Source organism: Sphaeramia orbicularis, chromosome 2 (assembly GCF_902148855.1).
Source record: "Sphaeramia orbicularis chromosome 2, fSphaOr1.1, whole genome shotgun sequence".
Lineage (NCBI taxonomy): Eukaryota > Metazoa > Chordata > Actinopteri > Kurtiformes > Apogonidae > Sphaeramia > Sphaeramia orbicularis.
In genome coordinates, this window is record NC_043958.1 from 6716133 (window position 1) to 6735337 (window position 19205).

At 36.4% G+C, this 19205-nt stretch overlaps 1 protein-coding gene across 2 annotated transcripts in view; it reads right to left on the reverse strand.

Annotated features, from left to right (window-relative positions):
- The window catches only part of LOC115431197 (plakophilin-4-like), a 106984-nt gene extending 91655 nt beyond the window's left edge, over window positions 1-15329 (reverse strand). For both annotated transcript variants that reach the window (XM_030151438.1, XM_030151431.1), the window contains exons 1-2: window positions 14882-15329; window positions 12966-13163 (exon numbers count right to left, since the gene is read on the reverse strand). In XM_030151438.1, coding sequence (XP_030007298.1) covers window positions 12966-13118 — 153 coding nt within the window. In that variant the 5' untranslated portion in view covers window positions 13119-13163; window positions 14882-15329. The remainder of the gene's footprint in view (window positions 1-12965; window positions 13164-14881) is intronic.
- Between the last annotated feature and the right edge of the window lie 3876 nt (window positions 15330-19205).

A 19205-nucleotide genomic window follows, 5' to 3' on the forward strand; every position in this document is an offset into this window, starting at 1 on the left:
CAAAAAGGCCAAACATGTCTATGTGTTCACTTTTCTTCATTGGAACTATCACTTAGTCCTTTAAACTTTTCAGCTTTCATATAAACATTGAAAATATTTGGCTTTATATTTTAAGTTGTCTTTTAGTTCTATCTTCAGTTCTTAGAAAGTTAGATACAAATGTGTTAACTGTGGTGAACATATTGTTTGTAGATGGCATTTGACTTAGTTGTTGTTTATATATACAGATATTTTATATGTACTTTCATATTGTTATTTCTATACAGATATTTTTTATATATCCTTTTACTTTTACACTTTTTGTGGTTATTGTTTCAGCTGCTAATGAATAATCTTTTTCACATTTTTACTTTTTTTTTCACCTATTCAAGTAATCATGTAATCAAATAAAACAATAATAATTGATACACAAATCGATTACAAAAATAATCAATAGTTACAACTCTAATCTAAAGACTTACAAGGTACAAACATGAATAAAGAACAAGTTTTCATTTTCAAACATGTCTTCTTCACATATTTACTATTTTTTTTTTTTTAACCTATGCAAGTAATGGTTTAATCAAATCAAAGACAATAATCGATAGATGAATCGATTACAAACATAATCAATAGCTACAGCTCTAGTCTACAGACTTAAAAAGGTACAAACAGTAAAAATCCACACCTGGCCTTAAAGATAGAAACATGCAAACATTGTGCATGGTCTTAACATGGATATTTTTCTGAACAGGTATATTCCTCTTTTTCCATTTCATTTTTTTTTTTTTTTAATTTCTGCTCACATGACCTTCATAATATAAAAATATCTCTGTAAAAACCCAAAACCAACTACAAACTGGTCCCAATGATAAGACAAACCATAGTCGTCGTCCAACCTGTGGACACCCAGACAAAGAGGCTTTAATCTGACATGAAAGTGAAGCAGAAACAACAAATTCAGTTATTAACTTATGTTTCCTCAGACGTTGGTTGTGGAAGTGTATTCTTTACATGATATAGATTTGTCCATAACACCAATCTACAGGGTACTGGTGCTGACCTCAATCTACTGCCGGTAATACACCTGGAATTGATGTTTCAGGTGCAGCTTCATTACACAAAACAGTAACAGACATGAACAAAATGGGGTGTGACGCCATCGTTTAACAATCTCTCCACACAGACGCACACAAACTGGAGTTTTGAAAGATCTATTTTTGCAACCCAACACACTGTTTACATGTGGATGAGAGGCCCAAATGTAGAGAAAAATATTAATAAAATAAAAATATCTGCATTAGTGTGGAAAGACCATTAATCACAGGGGAAACAAGGCGTAATAAAGTTCATAATGAGTTCTGCTACGGACAGAAAATGTAAAAGCTGAAGTTAAATTTCATTGTTTTCAGTCGCTATTTTGGTTGGATATGACGTTAGAATGGTTTAACTATCTTTACCTTATATTGGCCCCGATATCTGAGGCAGCCACAGTTTTGTCTATGTTGCCATCGTAATGCTACGTGACAATTTGTAGCAATATACACAGTCTATGCATCCATGTAACCAGAAGAACATCAGCTAAAAACTCAACTAAGCCAACTGTCAGAAAACAGAACACAATCCAGACAAACATTTAAATGGGCAAACGTCTAAAACAAGCTCAGACCAGCATATGTCATGAATAACTTAATAAAACAACAGACCAATAAGACAAACTTTGCAGTGCTAAGCTAACACTAAGCAGATCCAACAGGACAAGGATTGTTTCTACTGATAAAACTCACTGAATGAGACAAAGAAGAGCAAAAACAAAGATCCCATTATGAAGCGCTGATTAAGAATTTTATCATATCTTTGCTGTTTTTTGATCATAACTTGGTTTAAATAAATGAAGCTTCTGCTATGGGCTGATAAATTCTGTTGTGTTGCGTTAAAAATGATTCAGACTGGAAACAAAGAGCCCAGGTCCGTCACGGAAAATGTCAGATCCTGTACTTTCACAGCTGTAATTAAGTTAACTCGGTACTTCCACTTTCCACACGTATCTGTATTTTTATGTGTCTACTTTCACCTCAGCTGAACAGACCAGAATGCTTTGCATCCAGCGTTGTTTGCCATTCCTCTCGCTCTCCTCCTCCTACTCAGTTAACCTATAGATGGATTCAAACACTCTCCGTCTCTTTGTTCGCCCAAACGCCCACCTTTGATGGAAAGCCACAAGTTTGCGCTCATTTTCTCTGGAGAGCTGTCAAAAGGCATTCTGGGAGACAGTGAAAGTTGCAAAGTAAATGAGGCAGGTGGAGGTAAACTGGGTAAATAACTCTGGGAGATGTAAAAGAGCAAAGTGGATCCAAGGGTGGGTTTGCTCTTTGAGTTCCACAGTGGGAATCAAAAGACATCAGCTTCTTCTTCCACCACAGCAACTCTGCTTACAGACCCCGGGCGCCCATGATGTCAACACAGCAGCCTACGACGGCAGCTCCACGCCACTATAGGCCTCTGTTTCCGCATATTTGACAGGTCGAAATCAGGGCATGATGTGAAACATGTGAGCAGTTTATGTCATTCTGGAGCGTCGGATATGAGCCAGTGACATAAGCGGATCGACGGCGCTGCGGAGTCAGATCGTGAGGCGGAACTTTTGCAGAGCAAGCAGTCATGTGGCGCCGCTGTCAATCATCTGCGGCGAGATCGGCCGTTCGGTAAATTTGCTTTGACGGCGTGCTGTGGTGTTTCTGGCTCTTATCGTCCAAATCAATTCAAGCCGGGAGGAGAGAGCTGACGCGGCCCAGTTGTTGTTGTTTTATCGAGCCCCTCCACCATCGCCACCCCACCCTCTGTATCCTGGGGAGGATTTTGCTGAGTGTGCATGTTCTTTTTCAGCAGCGCCATGCGTCACATTCATGCAGTGGGACCCTGATTTTACACTTGGGAGCTGCCCCGCGCCACAACGAAGTTTCCAAATAAATATCAGTTAAAAAAGACCATCAATAATTTACAGATGTTCTTCCAGCCAGGATAAACATCAGAGATATAAACATGCCAAATATTCAAAAATATCTGTACTTTCTACTCCTTCCATTGCATCAAAGTCTTAATTATTTTTACTGTGCATTACTACTCACCTTCTCGAGACCATTTAAATGTAAATGATGGAAAATAACTCAGATTCGATCACTTATATCACTCATAAAAATAAATAAATAAATTTAAAAAAAAAAATAAATATATATATATATATATATATATATATATATATATATATATATAAAACGAGACAAAACTGATGGTAAAAACAGCATGAAGACGTAAAAAAGACAAAATAAAAATATACAAAAATACAAAATAGATGCAACAAGACATCAATATAATGCAAAGGATGTAAGAAGATGAAAATAACATGACGGCTCAAGGCAAAACAACATATAGCCTAGAACTGGTGAAGACATGCCAAGAAAAATCATCATAAAGCAATACCCTAACAAGACAAAAACGATATAAAAACTGTGTAAAAGACATCACATCATACAAATGACAAAAACTATTTAAGAGATGTAATATGATGTGAAACTATGAAAAAGTAAGAAAAAATATTTAAATGGTAAAAGACAAAAACATGAATTACTATTTAGGTGGAATAACAACATGAAAAAACTGGAAAACACTATGTAATATAAGATGCGAAACACGTGGAGACCAAATAAAACACAAAAGCAGCATAAGACATGAAACAAGAGAAAAAGAAAAACGAAATGAAGTAACATAAAAAAAACACCAAGACAAGATGAAAACAATATTTCTAAGAGACATAACACTGAGAAAATGATGTCAAAGATGCAACAAGAGGCAAACAATGCAAGAATTGTTTGAGATAAAAACTTGAAAAAGAAGCAAGCAAGCAACATAAAATAACATGAAAACATGACAAAAATACTAAAAGGTGTAGAGATGCAACAAATTAAAACTAAACTTGTCAAAACAATGTCTTAAAAGATGATATAGGCGTACGACGAAAACAACATGAAAAGCAATATAATCAACTCTTACAAATGCATTGAGTAATCAGACTACTTTCATATTTTGGCATGTTTGTTATTATGCCCTGCGTAGTTTAGTCTCTATTTGTTTCCGTTTATTTCTGGCAGAATGGTTGCGCAATGGTGATACAACCAATATAAAAATGCTATGACTAGTTATTCCTTGTTCTCTAATTTAATGTGATAAATAGCTGATGAAGGAAATATAATTGGTTAGGAATCTGACACTGAAAGTAAGGAGGGGACAGGACTACATAAGCCTTTGCTTCTTTCTGTCCCTTCTCAAACTGTGTTTATGAGTGGATTCATATGTACATTTATGTTAAATTTATTGTATTTCGTTACTTTTTGTGTAATTAATGACCACTGATGGGTGTACATGTAACTGACTTCTTGTTTTTATGGATTTTTTTTTTGTTCTATTTTCTTTCTTACTTCAAAATTTTAGACAAATGACAAAATAATAAATAAAATAATAAATAATATAAGCTCTAACAAGACAAAAACGATGCAAAAGATTAAATAAAAAGACAAAAACACCTGTAGTCTCTAATTTACTGCTCATTCATTCATCTTCCGCATATGATGTAGGATTTTTAGGGAGATTTAATAAAAGGAAAAAACCTTCCTTCCTCCCTTTGTTAATTGGATTTTTTTTTTTTCACAATTATGCAGCAGTCTGTCTGAGAATGGTGTGTGTTACTACACATATTGCAGTGCAGCGCTGTCCAAACAACACTTCATGGCGTGAAAAAACAGTTTGTTCTAACGCTGCACTTTATTGCTGACCTTCGTTCCATTTCAGGTTTTATTTATTAGATTTAAGTGAATTTTCAAACAAGTAAAAACCTGCTTGATGGCTGTAAGTGTTGTATAACGGCAGGTTGTGATGACACGTATTGTACTGAATCAATTTTAGTCCCTTCACATCTGAATCATCATCATATCATCTGCTGATTATTTCCACGTCCAATTGATTTACTGTTGCTTTACAGAATACCGAGGAATTTCCCAGACTGGAAAGCGTCATCTTTAATTAACAGTGTTCAGGCTGCTCCACATCAGGTTGAGGGAATCACCAAGTCATCACAGATAACAGATAGCTGCACAGGGAAAAAAGCACTGCAGCGTCTGAGTTGGAAAATGAAAAACAATTATTTAACGCTCAAAGAAAGCGTCTCCACGTTGTCATTTCCACCACTGATGGTATGATAAAAGAGCGTATTGTGACAGCTCTGTGAACTGCTCACATCTGATCTCTGGTTTATATTTCTGTCATGGCTGCATAAAACAATAGCTTCGGGCGTCTCGGTTTTCACTGTGGAGCAACTTTTGCACGGGCTGTTGTCTCAACATTGAATCAATCTCACAATGTTTGCTCGAGGAGTGACAAAATTAAACTGTGCAGCGACACCGTTGGATTTAGGTTTCCATGTTGCTGCTTCCTCAGCACCGGTGTTTCCCGGCTTATGTCTATCTGTCGCGCTCCCGTTTTTAATGGGCTAAATGAAGGCAAAATGGAGGAGTGTTGCGGCCTGAACACAATGGAAGGCAATAAGTGACATGCTCCATTTAGCACGTCTCATTTGACATTTCTGTGGAGGAACTGCAGGCGGTAGATTTGGCGCTTCAGCAGCAACTTGATTATATTCTCTGGTCCCAGAATGTTCAACAGTAGGAAACAAGCTACATAATCAAAGTGTAACTTGAAGGCTATTTTTTACCACATACTGAGTTTGCTGTTAATCATCCATTTCCTGCTGCCATATTTATCCATGTTTCATTTTACAACCTCTGATGCAAGAAATCAAAAAGATGAAGACTTTAGAAAAGAATCCAAAATCTGGCTCCAAGTGGACTAAAATCGTTGTTCATGCTAGTTACAATTTTTAAAGGAAACAGAGTGTCAGTTTAACTCTTAAAGAGCTGAATTCACCTTTGTTTCAGATAACATTAGGTCCCACTCAAAATTAGAGTAAAATTTACTCTATGGCCAGTGTCAGATTTTTAGAGTTAATTCTACTCAATTCAAAGTCAAAATTAACAATGAAATGTATAAAAATATTTGTGTGTGGTGTTCTCACACTGTTAAGAGTAATATGATTACACTTTATAGAGCTATTTTTACTCCAAATTTAGTTTAAAAATAACTATGAAGTTTGAATATTTATTTCTCTACAGTGTTATTTTCTTCATCAGTTTGCACTCTACGCTAATATTAAAACACTGAAGAATTGCAGGGGTTCCCAAAGTGGGGGCTGTGAAGGGCATAAGTTTGCTCTATGGGTTTCAATCTCCCTCAGACAAGCTTTACCTTTGAAAGAGCAAAGTCCTCCTACTTGCATTACAAATATAGCTTTATAGCAACAATCAGGTTCAGCATTGTTCTGCCTACAGGTTTGACTAATGGTGTCCCATTAATAAAAAAATAAACTTAAAAAGGGCAATAAATGTTGTAAAACAGAAACATTAACCTAAATAAACATCAACACAAAACCCCCTTGAACCCCTGCACATAAAATAGAACACAGTTAGTAAAATGTCCAGTACCCACAATGCAATGCAGCAGACTGGCACTAATCACTGCTCTGTAGAGTTGAATTTTCATTGTTTTGAGCACTGGCCCTTTAAATGCAAATGAGCCACTTCACGCCCCGCCCCCTCCAGGTTCTTGACCGTGCTTTCTGTCCCGTTCAGCCACTTGTGTTCATTAATACAACCAACAACTGAACATTTTAGGTAATCGACTCAAAGTTTGGACATATTTTCAGTATGGACTACAACCACTGCTGCTGACATTCGGAAAAATGTTCATCGGAAGTCTTGACCTTATATGTGCAAATGTCATGATGTAACTAGTTATAAAACGTAACAAATTAAGCAGGAATTGAAACAAGTTGTAGAAATCCACTTGATTTTTGCTAGAATGAATATAAAAATAGCTTTGCAGCACCTGGAGTGTTCAAATTCAAACTTTATGAACTATTAGGGTCCAAATACACAAATAAATGAACCAAAGACTAATAAAAGTGGGTTTAGCAAAATATGACACCTTTAACCTTTATGCTTGTAGTCTGAGAGACCTCTGCATAATAATTCCTATGTACCTACTATCTATCTATGGACACTAGAATGGATTGCGCTGAAACTGCATGTGACATCACACTACAGTAACCAATCAAACACAGACTTTTCTGAAGCATCAACACCAAGTTTCACATCATGCTGGTCAGCTAGGCCACGTCCTCCCTCACAGTGCCGTGGACTGTGTGCAGACTTTTGCTTTGTAATAACTTGTCAGGGTCATGCATCTATTACTCGAAGCAGCCTCACTGGGTCATATTTTATTGTCTCAGCGGTACCTGAAGCAATATGCCTACAACAACGCCTGGTAATGAGTTCTGCAGGCAATAACAACACTACCTTCACCTGTGCTCGAGGTCAACCGGAGGAAAACTACAACGCAAGTCTCTTCAGGCACTGGAACGGCAAATTATGGTCTGGACAGGCTGCTGTGGACACTGGAGACAGAATGTTATGAGAAAATGTGTTTGTTTTGTCAGACTCCTCCACACTGACTGTAGATGGCTGATATTTAGGGCAATCCAATGGAATGTGAAGAGATTTACACTTTGCACTAGTCACTGTTGGGTCAAACACATTAATATTAAAGCATCTATTGCAATTAGTTACTGCAGTGTTTAATGATGAGCTAAGATTTTACATAAATTTACACCTGGGCAATAACACTGTCAGGGTTTTTATACAGTTTCATATTGCAACAGTGATAATTATTGGGACAAAATAGACATGACTAGCTTATGTTCTTTTGACAACGGGCCACCAGCAATACTTTTTACGCACTATATTTATTATTTTTGCACATATGCATATTTTTGCACATTTCTTAGATACTATTATGTGTATATTCTGTTTGGTTTTTGTTATTGCTGGGTGTATTTGTTACCGTTGCGTTCTTTCTCTTTTGCACCGTATGGGTCAGTGATCCAATTTCGTTGTACTGTATATATAGTATTGGGGTGCAATCACAATAAAGGTTTCTCTATCTCTTATCTTGCATGTTTCTGTACTCTGGGTTCATTCCATTCCAACTGTCAGCTACAACTGTTTCAGTGTTTTGTCATTTTACCTAATTTCCATCCTGCATGCTTTGATGTTAACCCATAAAGACCCAAACCACCACTGGCAACCAAAATCATCTACCAATATAAAATGTTTAATAACTTCTGATCCATTACTCTTATCAATACATGTAAATAATTGGTGTAAAATACAGTTTGTCATCTTTTCATTGTTATCAGATATGACCCATTTGGATGTTCAGAGGCTCCATAGTGTACGTGTAAACACCATCATCTTCTACAACATTGATTCATCAGTAAAACCCATGGAGTTGGATCAGTGACAGTGGATGGAGACACTGGGTTTATGTTCAGTTAATGATATATTTGCTGAAAAAGTCACTTTTTCTTCACTTTTCTCCATTTCTGACATAACAACCCTCAACTTTAATCTGAGCTTCACTGAACATCCACATGATCAATGAATTGAATATAGGAAAATACCAGATTTTTGCTTTAAAAAATGCAAAACACAGAGGAAAATAGTATAATAAATAGTGATAAAACACTTATTTACTCATTTTTGTTATTGCCACAGAAGTAGCACTGGGCCTTTATGGGTTAAACATTTTACTGTGATGACCGTGTTGAATGCTCCTCTCTATAATTAGATCATACACAACATTTTAATACCACATATTCAATTTTCACTAAGGACCAAAAAACAGCCTTTAAATGTAAAGAACTCAAAAATTGACATTTAGGATGATAATTACTAAATCAAAATTATAATTACATATTATAAGAAAAATAAAGTAAGTCATAGTTATGCTAAAATAGTGTTAGCAGTGATTTTAACATTTTACTTAGAACATAAATTCACTTATATGAATCCATGTGATGTTTTCAACCTTTTTGAACACTTTGAACGCTGTTTCAAACTCTAGCATCATCTGCTGTTAGCTCTGTGGCATTAGCTGATGAGTAAAACATGCATATGAGGGAAAGGAAAATTGCCCTACATTTGATTACTACTAAAACAAAAAGCTTAAATTTCATATATTCATAATCCAGAAACTGATATCAATTACTTAGAAATACTGATGACAGACAGTAGCAATAATCGCAACCCATGCGCCTTGTTTTTAATTATAAATAAACAAATATCCTTTATTACTCATGCGTATCTATATTATAAAAGCTAAGTGGCCTCTGTGTGCATGTGTGTGTGTGTCTGGAAATTCACACAAAATCTGGAAAGAGCTTACTGCTGCAGTTTGGCATACTTATGTATTTCAGGTCAAGGAACAGACTAGCGAAAACGACAAGTTGATAGTATCAATATTTTGGGAGATATTAGTAATTTTGGAATACAATAGCCTTAAAATCATGTTGCTATGGCCAGAATGCTTTTGCGGTGACTGCTGGACAAATGCGGTGCGGTATGCATGAATACACAACCGCAAAAAAACTACCACATCTAGAACCCGGGGATCCCCACAAGACAACATGCTAGTCCTTATATGTTGTACATATTTCTAATCTGTAGTATAGAGTTAGCTCTTTGTATATTTTAGTAGTATTTTGGTAGTATTTGTGCATCTAAAATTTTATCTTGTCGTTAATGTACAGTATAATGTCACTATTTCTCAGTATTTTGTGTGATATTTTTATAGTCTTTTTACACTTTAAGTCTTTGCTGCTAAACAGAAACAGAGCCGCGAAAAGGATTTCCATTGTTCCTGTAACAGCGACAATAAAGAGCTATTCTATTCTATTCTATTCTATTCTATTCTATTCTAGTATTATCACACGTGCATAGAATAAATGCATTTTCTGGTTCAGATTTGTGCAGTGACACGTATTAATATTCAAGTGCTCCTTCCCATTAATTAGTGCAGTGTATGATTCTGAGATAAGCTCTTATGTGAATACTAACTATGGATTATGGCACAGTTGACTGGAATATCTAATCCTGTGCATCAATTAACGCAACCTCGGCTTCTAGTACATCCAACACATGCAACTCCTGCACATCGACCCACGAACGAAGCTGCAGTAACAAACACTCTGGAGTCAAATAAAACCTGCATTTATCACAGGGTTCTGAGGAGGGTTTCGAGGAGCTGCAAATCTCCTCCTGCTGCGTTCAGTGAAAACTAAAGGCAACATCAAGGCAACTGAAACAGTCTTTTCCTTAACAGCCCAGACTTAAAGCAATCTGCAGCTCACATTTTGTCTGCGAGCTCCAAAGAAGTCGCAGATTAAAAAGAAGAAAGAAAAAGCAGAGAGATGAGCTGATTCCCTTTCCTTGGACATCATAAGCCTTTAAATAGAAATGTGCCTAAGTCGAAGCAGGTACCCTGGGACTGAGTGGAGAACATGGCCACCATCCAGGCATAATTAAGAGCAGATGAACAGACAGACTCCCACCATGACAGGACAGGAAAAGAATAAAAAGAACAGTGGAGGCAGACAGACATAGAAGCTGCATGTGTGCACAGTCAAATGCTAAATATCCACCGTTTCCTGGAGACTTTAATTCACTTTGACATCAGAGACACACATCAAAGCTATCGTCACCTCAATGAGGACAGGACAAATAAAGTGAAATGCTGTAGTTGACTTATTGGGGGGAAAGACGACGGCAGCTGTTACAGAAATGTGTGAAAAACAAGCAAAGAGAAACAGAAACAGGTACAGAATCACACCGGTATAACACCGCTGTCAGTTTGTATAAAGGTCTGTTTACAAGAGGCAAAGATTACCCGTCGTCTGTAGGTTGCATGTGTTTTGTTTTTTTGGGTTTTTTTTATCTTTTGTAAACATGAACATCCATAACCTTCCAACTCACCTGAATCACCTACACTATGTGGACAAAAGTATTGGGACACGTTGAATTCAGGTGTTTCTTTTCTAACAAGGGTCTGGGATACAAAACAATAATGACAAATGTTATAATATAGTTTTATATTGGAATTAATATCATTGCACTGGTTAATTTTATTAAAATTGTTTGCATGCCTTGCTTCCAAAATGCCTCAGAGATGGTTTTTACTTAATTTCTCTCAACATTGATTTTGTTTTAATCCATGGCTATGATTTTAAGTGTTCAACCTCTAAATTTCTAAAATATTTTTTGTGCTCTGACTGTAAATAAGAATTTTCTACCACAACTAACCATCTACCTTCTTCACATCTCACTTCGGACAAAAAAATCTCCCATTTAACTAAGGTTTATTGATATTTCTATCTCAAATCAGCATGAACAGGACATCTTACAGCTGCAGACATGATGTGTCCCAACATTTTTATCCATATAGTTTATAAACATCAATATTTCCTTAAAGTTTATGGTAGATTTTCCTTCCTAAGTGAGATGTGAAGAAAGTAAATGGTTAGTTGTGGTAGAAAATTATTTACAGTCAGATCATGAAAAATATTTTAGAAAGACTCACTATTGTTTTGTATCCCAGACCCCTGTTAGAAAAGAAACACCTGAATTCAACGTGTCCACATAATTTCGTCCAAATAGTGTATGCGAAAACTGGGACTCTTTAATTTCACTCTAGGAATAACTTGTATTTCACTTTTTTTCCATTTGTAAGACAGAGATTTATGGAAATTATTAATGAGAGTTTTAATAGAATTCCGGGTACAAATTCAGGAGGCTCAGCATGAGCCACCATTACACTACAGTCTCATGTGGAGATAATCCTCAGGATTTTGCTCAGTAAATTTGGGTGAATCACAGACTTCCATTCATCTCACCCTCTAAAATTAGACGAGTGCTTGTGGCAATCAGATCACCGGACAGTTCTAGATCGAGGTGATCTGGAAGTGAACATTGGGTAAAACTAAGACAAGACAATGCATCCAAAGAACACAAACCGATATATAAGGCTGTGTATTTGGAAGATTCTGACAATGATACGTATGATTATATATGGGTTTTGGAATCCGTTGGAAAACAGTTGTTATTGACAGTACAGGACTCTAATTTGTATTTCAAATTTTAAACGATGAGGTATTATCTTTGGTTTAGTTATGAATATAAGTTTCAGATTTTTTTAAATAAATGCACATTTTCTTTGTTTTTGTAAAGGATATCTACCCTATTAATGTGTACTTAAATACAATACACATTAAACTGTGAGACATCTTATTAAGTGCCTTATTACTTAAAACCTGCGTGAAAAAAAATTGCACTTAACCATTAAAAACCCACAACTATTTCTGTCACAACTTCAAAGTGATTTTTTTGTCTTTCCCAAGTAATTAATCACCATTTATTCTATTATACTCTGCATTTTACATATTTCAGTGAAAAATCAGGTATTTTTCTAGATGATAAATTTCATTTTAAGTCAATTATTTACATGTGTTGATAGGATTAGTGGATCCATATGTATTAAACATTTTAGATCAGTAGATGCTTTTGGTTGGTGGTGGATGTTTGGGTCTTCATGGTTAGCTTCTGTCACACAATCTCTATATTTAGGGATTTTTACAGCAAAAGATAAAAACAAAGACACTTGATATTGTCTGTTAGGATTGTGAGACACCTATTGGCTGAAAATACATGCTGTTTTCTTCTTTTCTCTTTTCATGGATGAAGTCGTGACAGTCAATTTGGAGAACGGAAGTGTCAAATGAAGATGAATAATAACACTAGAGGTGTAAAACCTTCAGTTAAAGACTCATTCTGCATTTCTAAGCATCACTACAGTGTTATATTGTGATTATATCCCCTTTAAAACCACTTATCAGCTTGAATGCAACCAAGTGAGTATCAATGAGTGAGAAAACACACACATATATAAATATATGGAAGGGTGTGACTGCAGCATCTTCTGCCTCCTACCTGCTCTTTGACAGAAGCCAGGAGGTTATTGGTGGTGGTGGCAGTGGTTGTGTTGCCGCTGCCACCAGTGTCCGGTGGTGGCGGGAGGCCGCGACTGCTCGACCCCTCCCTGACCGCCATTGGCCCCTCCCCTTCTGCATCCCCCTCCTCCATCTCCTCCGACTGGTTGGTTGGTTGGCTGAGGCGCCCTCTCTGATCCTGCAGGAGGACGACAAGCCGGTCAGGATGTGGATCAGAGAGAGGGTTTACAGGAACTGGACTGGTTTTACCTACTCAAACAGCCCAGTAGGGGTCCACTTTGACATTACCCCATAAAAACCCATAATAAAGACCCAGAAATGCTTTTTGTCATGACTTCCAAATTAATTATGCTCTACATTTAACCATAACCAAACGATTTTTCACCACATATCATATTATCCTCTGCATTTTTCAGTGTAAATCAGGTATTTTCCTACATTTAATTCACTGATCATGTGGATGTTCATGAAAGCTTTGAGCCAATTCAGGCTATTATTGACAAAAACATGACATTTGGAGTAATAGATGTCAATTCTACATAAAAACAAGTCATTTATCAAAGTAAATGGGTTGTATTTGGTGAAACAATGTTTCAATTATGCTTTCATGTTTAATACAGAGGCTATGAATGGATCCAAAAAAAGACATATGAGGCTGTTGCAAAGCTGAGAAATTGCATTTTGCCTCAATTATTTCACTGTATTGACATGATTAGTGGTTGAAAAGTAGTTAAACAATTGACATCAGCAGATGCTTTTGGGTCTTTGAGGGTTAAAGTGTTTGCTATTTTTTAAACCCTGCGTCTAAAATCTCTGTAATATCCCTGCAGAGGCATGAAGTGTATTCATGTATCATTTACATGACCTTACAGCTACTGTCACTGTATGTCTACGATAGCACTATGGCAACTCATACTGTGGCTTCAGTTTCTATAGGAAACAAGAATATTAGTGCTTCCCTTTCGTCTATTTTAACCCTCAAAGAGCCAAAGCATCTGCTGATCTAAAATGTTCAACAACTTCTGAACCCCTAATCCTTTCAATACAGTGAAATAATTCAGAGAAAAGGCAATTTCTCAGCTTTGCAACAGCCTCACGTCTTTTTCGGATGCATCCATAGTCTCTGTACTGCACATGGAAACACCATCATCTTCTGCAATAAAACCCATGTGGATCTAGATGCTTGTTGTTATGTAGAATTAATGGTATATGTGGCTGAAAATGTCGTGTTTTCTTCAATTTTCTCGATTTTGATATAAAAACCGTTGAATTCACTCTGGGCTTTGATGAACATCTACATGATCAGTGAATTAAAAACAGGAAAAGACATGATTGTCACTGAAAAAAATTAAATGCAAAAAATTAGTATAATATATGGTCATAAATCACTTGGTAATGGTTATAGAGAAAAAATCATTTGTAAGTCACAACAAAAAACAGTACTAGGTCTTTATGGGTTAATCTCCTCTAGTATTAAGCCTTCTGAGGATTTAACCCCTTGCTGATGCACACACACACACACACACACACCACAGTTGCATATTTCTGCACATATGCACTAACTTGCAGGTTTTGCAGGTGTGCATGTATTTAGCAGCATGTCACGTCCAGCTCCTCCTTATGTGAGGGACAGCCTGTCAATCAAAACGTGCATATCAATCACATCAATCACTCAAACCAACCGTCCAGCAGCCAAGGACGAGGTCACACCGACTCAGCACCAGAAGAGGGGGGGGGGGGGGGCGGCTGCCTCCATCCCTCAGTCCCCCCCCCCCCCCCCCCCCCCCCCCCCACTCTTTGCCCCCTGCCTGGGTCTCCGTTCCCTGTCCCCCGGTCCACACACCGCCGTCCGTCCGTCCGTGCGCGGACCGGCGGCTGCGGCTGTCACAGACTCACCGGCCAGATGTTGCTGTTGAACAGGCCACAGCTGGCTGATCCGTCCTGTTACGCATCCATCCTCCTCCTCCTGCAGCGGCCGTGACACCTACTACATTCTGCACGCGCCGAGGCGACAAACAAACAGCAAACAATCCCGTTCACGTCCACACGCTCCTCGTGCAATGTCGCTTTTTTCCTCTTTTAATATTATTATTATGATTATTTTTTTATCCAATGTGGGGTTTCGGTGCACGCATCCACCCCTGGTGTCCGCGCGGCAACCCAGCCACCCACCCACCAACCCGCCCAGCCACTCTCACCGATCAACGGCGTGACGTCACCATGCGGCTATGGATTATTTGCCGATAGCGGGTATCGATCAGCCGACGTCAGTGCGCGGTTTGCATGTGTGGCAGCCGTTGCAGCTGCAGAAAGCTCCGTGCACGCGGGGTGCAGCCTGCAGCCTCCGGTGTGTCTGTGTGCACGTGCATGTATGAATATATGTACGGATGCGCGTGCGTGCGTGTGTGTGTGTGTGTATGTCCAACTACACACCACTGTAGGACCACACTGCTAGTTATGGAAATCCCAACGGATGATCAGACCATTAAAGTTTATAGAGTCAAGGAGACAGCTCTGCAAAGTCCATTAATGAAACAACATTCCCGTTGGAGAAAGAATAAAGTTACAAATAACTCGAATACAAAAACGTTAAACCCAACACTGAGTTGCTAACATTTATGATCACCCTCTGAGAAATCATTTAATAACTACAGCTAGTTAGCTAATGCTAGCGAAATTCAAACAATGCAGTTAACCCTTTCATGCATGAATTATTCGAACCTTAATCAAGATATTTTTTCCAGTGTTTTTATTCCTCTTAAGGCATGAAAATTTTTTTAAAAAATAAATAAAAAATAAACCTATTTTTCATGGAGTTACAAAAATGTCCACTCAGCTAAAGAAGCAAAGAAACATGTATTTACTGATATACTGCATAAAAATTATGAAATAAAAACATGTTTAATGCTGCTTACCTGATGTTTTCTCACATTTTAACATACCTGCATGGAGATACTATGCAAAAAAAACCAAAACAAAAAACTTTTTGTTAAAAAAAAAAAAAAAAAAAAAAAAAAAACAGTTAATTGCCGTCCAAAAACAAATAGCAATGTTTTTTTACACTCAAACATGTTATTACAGATCAGGTTTATCTAGAAGAGCAAATTTACAGTAACGGTATGAATTACAGTGTATGGGATGATGCATAAGTGTATCCACTGTATTGGCTGATATGGAACTAAAACAACAAAATCCATAAATATACAAAAGAACAGCTTTGAACTGCTGTCCACTGCAGTGACCACTATGCATGAAAGGGTTAAATTACAGAAATAAAAAAAATACACCGTATAAAACATTTTATGGACTTAACGCACGAATACATAGGCTTTAAAACCCCACTTTCAGCTTAAATTACCTTTTTTTTTTTTTTTTTTTTTACATTAAACTGAAGGTCAAACATGTAGCTAGCATGCTCATACATTGTGTTGGAATCCATTTTATGCTAGAGGCCTCTCATTTGACCTTGGCTAATTAGCACACAATAGACTTGTTTCTGTCTTCTATGATAGCTTTTCCACATATTTCTCTTTTAACTAAATTCTCAAATAAGTAGAAAACAAAACCAATAAAATGTTACTGTGCCGTTTCCAATTAAGGTATAATAATAATAATAATGTAGCACTAAATTAAACACTTTAAATCAGACTACAAACCAATTTTTCCACGATTTTTTCTGCTATAAAGGCACAAATGAAAAGGCTGCAAATGTCCGCTTTCAGACGAAACTATTTATTTATGTTTTATTTGATGTATTTGTTTAACTTCATATAAAAACGCCAGCATTAGCTTAGCAATGCAGGCGGCTAATGTGGGGAAAACTATCAACACAACACAAAACTGCGAGTAACGTTAAGTAATGAATAATAAATATGGTAATAATAAAGCTGTTTATGTACTTACATGAACTTTATGTTGGACTTTTCTTCTTTTTTGGTTCGCCATCTCCACTTCAGCAAACAATTCACTGTTGTTCACTTGAATTACACACATTTCCTTTTAAGACCTTGCACATTTTTCTGGGAGAAAAACAACAAATTTTAAACTTGACCTGAAACCCTGGACAATATTGGTGTTTTTTTTCTTATCGTTTTATCTTAGGTAATATATGACACTGCAATTAATTTTTACCTTAATTAGGATTTATCAGAACACCACGTTTTCACCTGCGGGCGCGGCCATGTTGGAACAGGTAATCAATGAATGAAGTCCAGGTGGGTGCGTTCCCCTCTGCTGTTCCTTTGTTCACCAGTAGGGGTCACTAATATATCAGTTCACTTGTGGTGGCTGCCCCCTGGTGGCAGTAATATGTAAAACAGTGAACTATAACACTGGTCAACAACAAATTTATTTTTTAATTTTTTTGAGCTGATTTAGGATCATTTTGGTGTGCTGAATCCAAAAATCACATTATTTTGCTCAATCAGGTCAACTTTCTGAACTATGCTACATATTGGCTTTTTAACATTTTTGCTTACATTTATGGGCATTTTCACATCATATGATACAAAATTCTTTTATATTTCTTGCAATAAACGAGTTCTGAAGATTTTACTTTTGCCAATTTATGATTAATGTTTTTTTTTAATATTACAGGTGAATGAAATGGCTTCGACTAGAAGATCTTGCAAAAATAAGCCTGACATATTCTGCTACATCTGCGGTGAATACACCATTGTACCTAACAAGAATCAAGTCACAAGTTTCATAAAGTGTGCTTACCAATCTTATTTTGGTATTAATTATTATATTTTGTGAGAAGATCAAATTTTTCAAAATCAACTTAGCAAGAAAACCTGACCTGATTGAGAAAAACAGATGTCATTTTTGGATTTAGCGGTGCAAAATGGTCCTAATTCAGTTGAAAAAACCTAGACAACTTGCAAAAAACATTTTTTTGTAACCCAGTGTAATCTAATGCAGGGGTGTCAAACTCATTATAGTTCAGGGGCCACATTTGGCAAAATCTGATCTGCAGTGGGCCGAACCAGTAAAATAATAACATAATAATATATAAATAATGTCAACTCCAAACTTTTCTCTACGTTTTAGAGCAAAAAATGTAAATTTACATTGTGAAAAAGTTTACATCTACAAACTATCCTTTCAAAAGATGTGAATAGCATGAACAAACTGAAAAGATAAGTGCAATTTTAACAATATTCTGCCTCAGTTTATCATTTATACATGTACATTATAACTTACAGATCACAGTGGATCTACAAATACATAAAACATCTTGTTAAAATTGTACATACTTCTCTTAGGACATTTCAGGTTGTTCCTATTTGTTCAGGTTAATCACATTTTTTTGCAAAATTATACTTTTTTTAGTGGAAAGACATGAAAATATGTACATTTACAAACAGAAAAATTTGTAGTTGTCATTATTTTCATGTTATTATGATTATATTTTACTGAATTTTGAATTTTGGAACCTGAACTAAAAGGATTGTTAATATCTTATTTTTGCATTTCACAAATTCATCCCAAGGGCCAGACTGGACCCTTTGGTGGGCCGCATTTGGCCCCCGGGCCACATGTTTAACACCTTTGATCTAATAAATCCAGGTCAATCAAGTTTAATTACAGTGCTATATATTACCTAAGGTGCAAAGAAAATAAACCACAGTAATGTTATTTATGGTTTCAGGTCCTTTTTAAATTTGCCTCTACAAAATCTAAACCTTTATATTTTAGTTTTGATCTTCAGTTCTAATGTTGCATGAAATTTAAAAAAAAAAAAAAAAAAAAAAGCCTTTTTCCCCAACATCAATTTTTGAAGATTCAATTTGTCACTCAAAGTCAAACATTACAGGAAAAAGTTCACAAAATGAAAATTTGTGCATTATATTTGTTTTCTCAGCATTATCTGGCATCTCTTTGTATCAGACTGGATATAAATTTGTTCAATCTAGCGCCACCTTCAGTAGAAACCACAGTAACTACAACACTGATGCTTCACTATTAATAAACCAATTACTTCATGATAAAGAGCCCAAACCTGCACTCACCATTTCAATTTTCTATGCTTTTGCACCTAAAATATTTCATGCAGTGGAATGTAATTAAATGTAAAAATGTAAAGTATATTAATATTTCTACCACTGAGTTTTGTAATGATGTTCATTAAACAATAATTTAGTAATCAGAATAACTGAAATTCATTCTTTCAACAAATCTAACATGATAGGTTTTAGGGAGCAGAAACATTAGGATA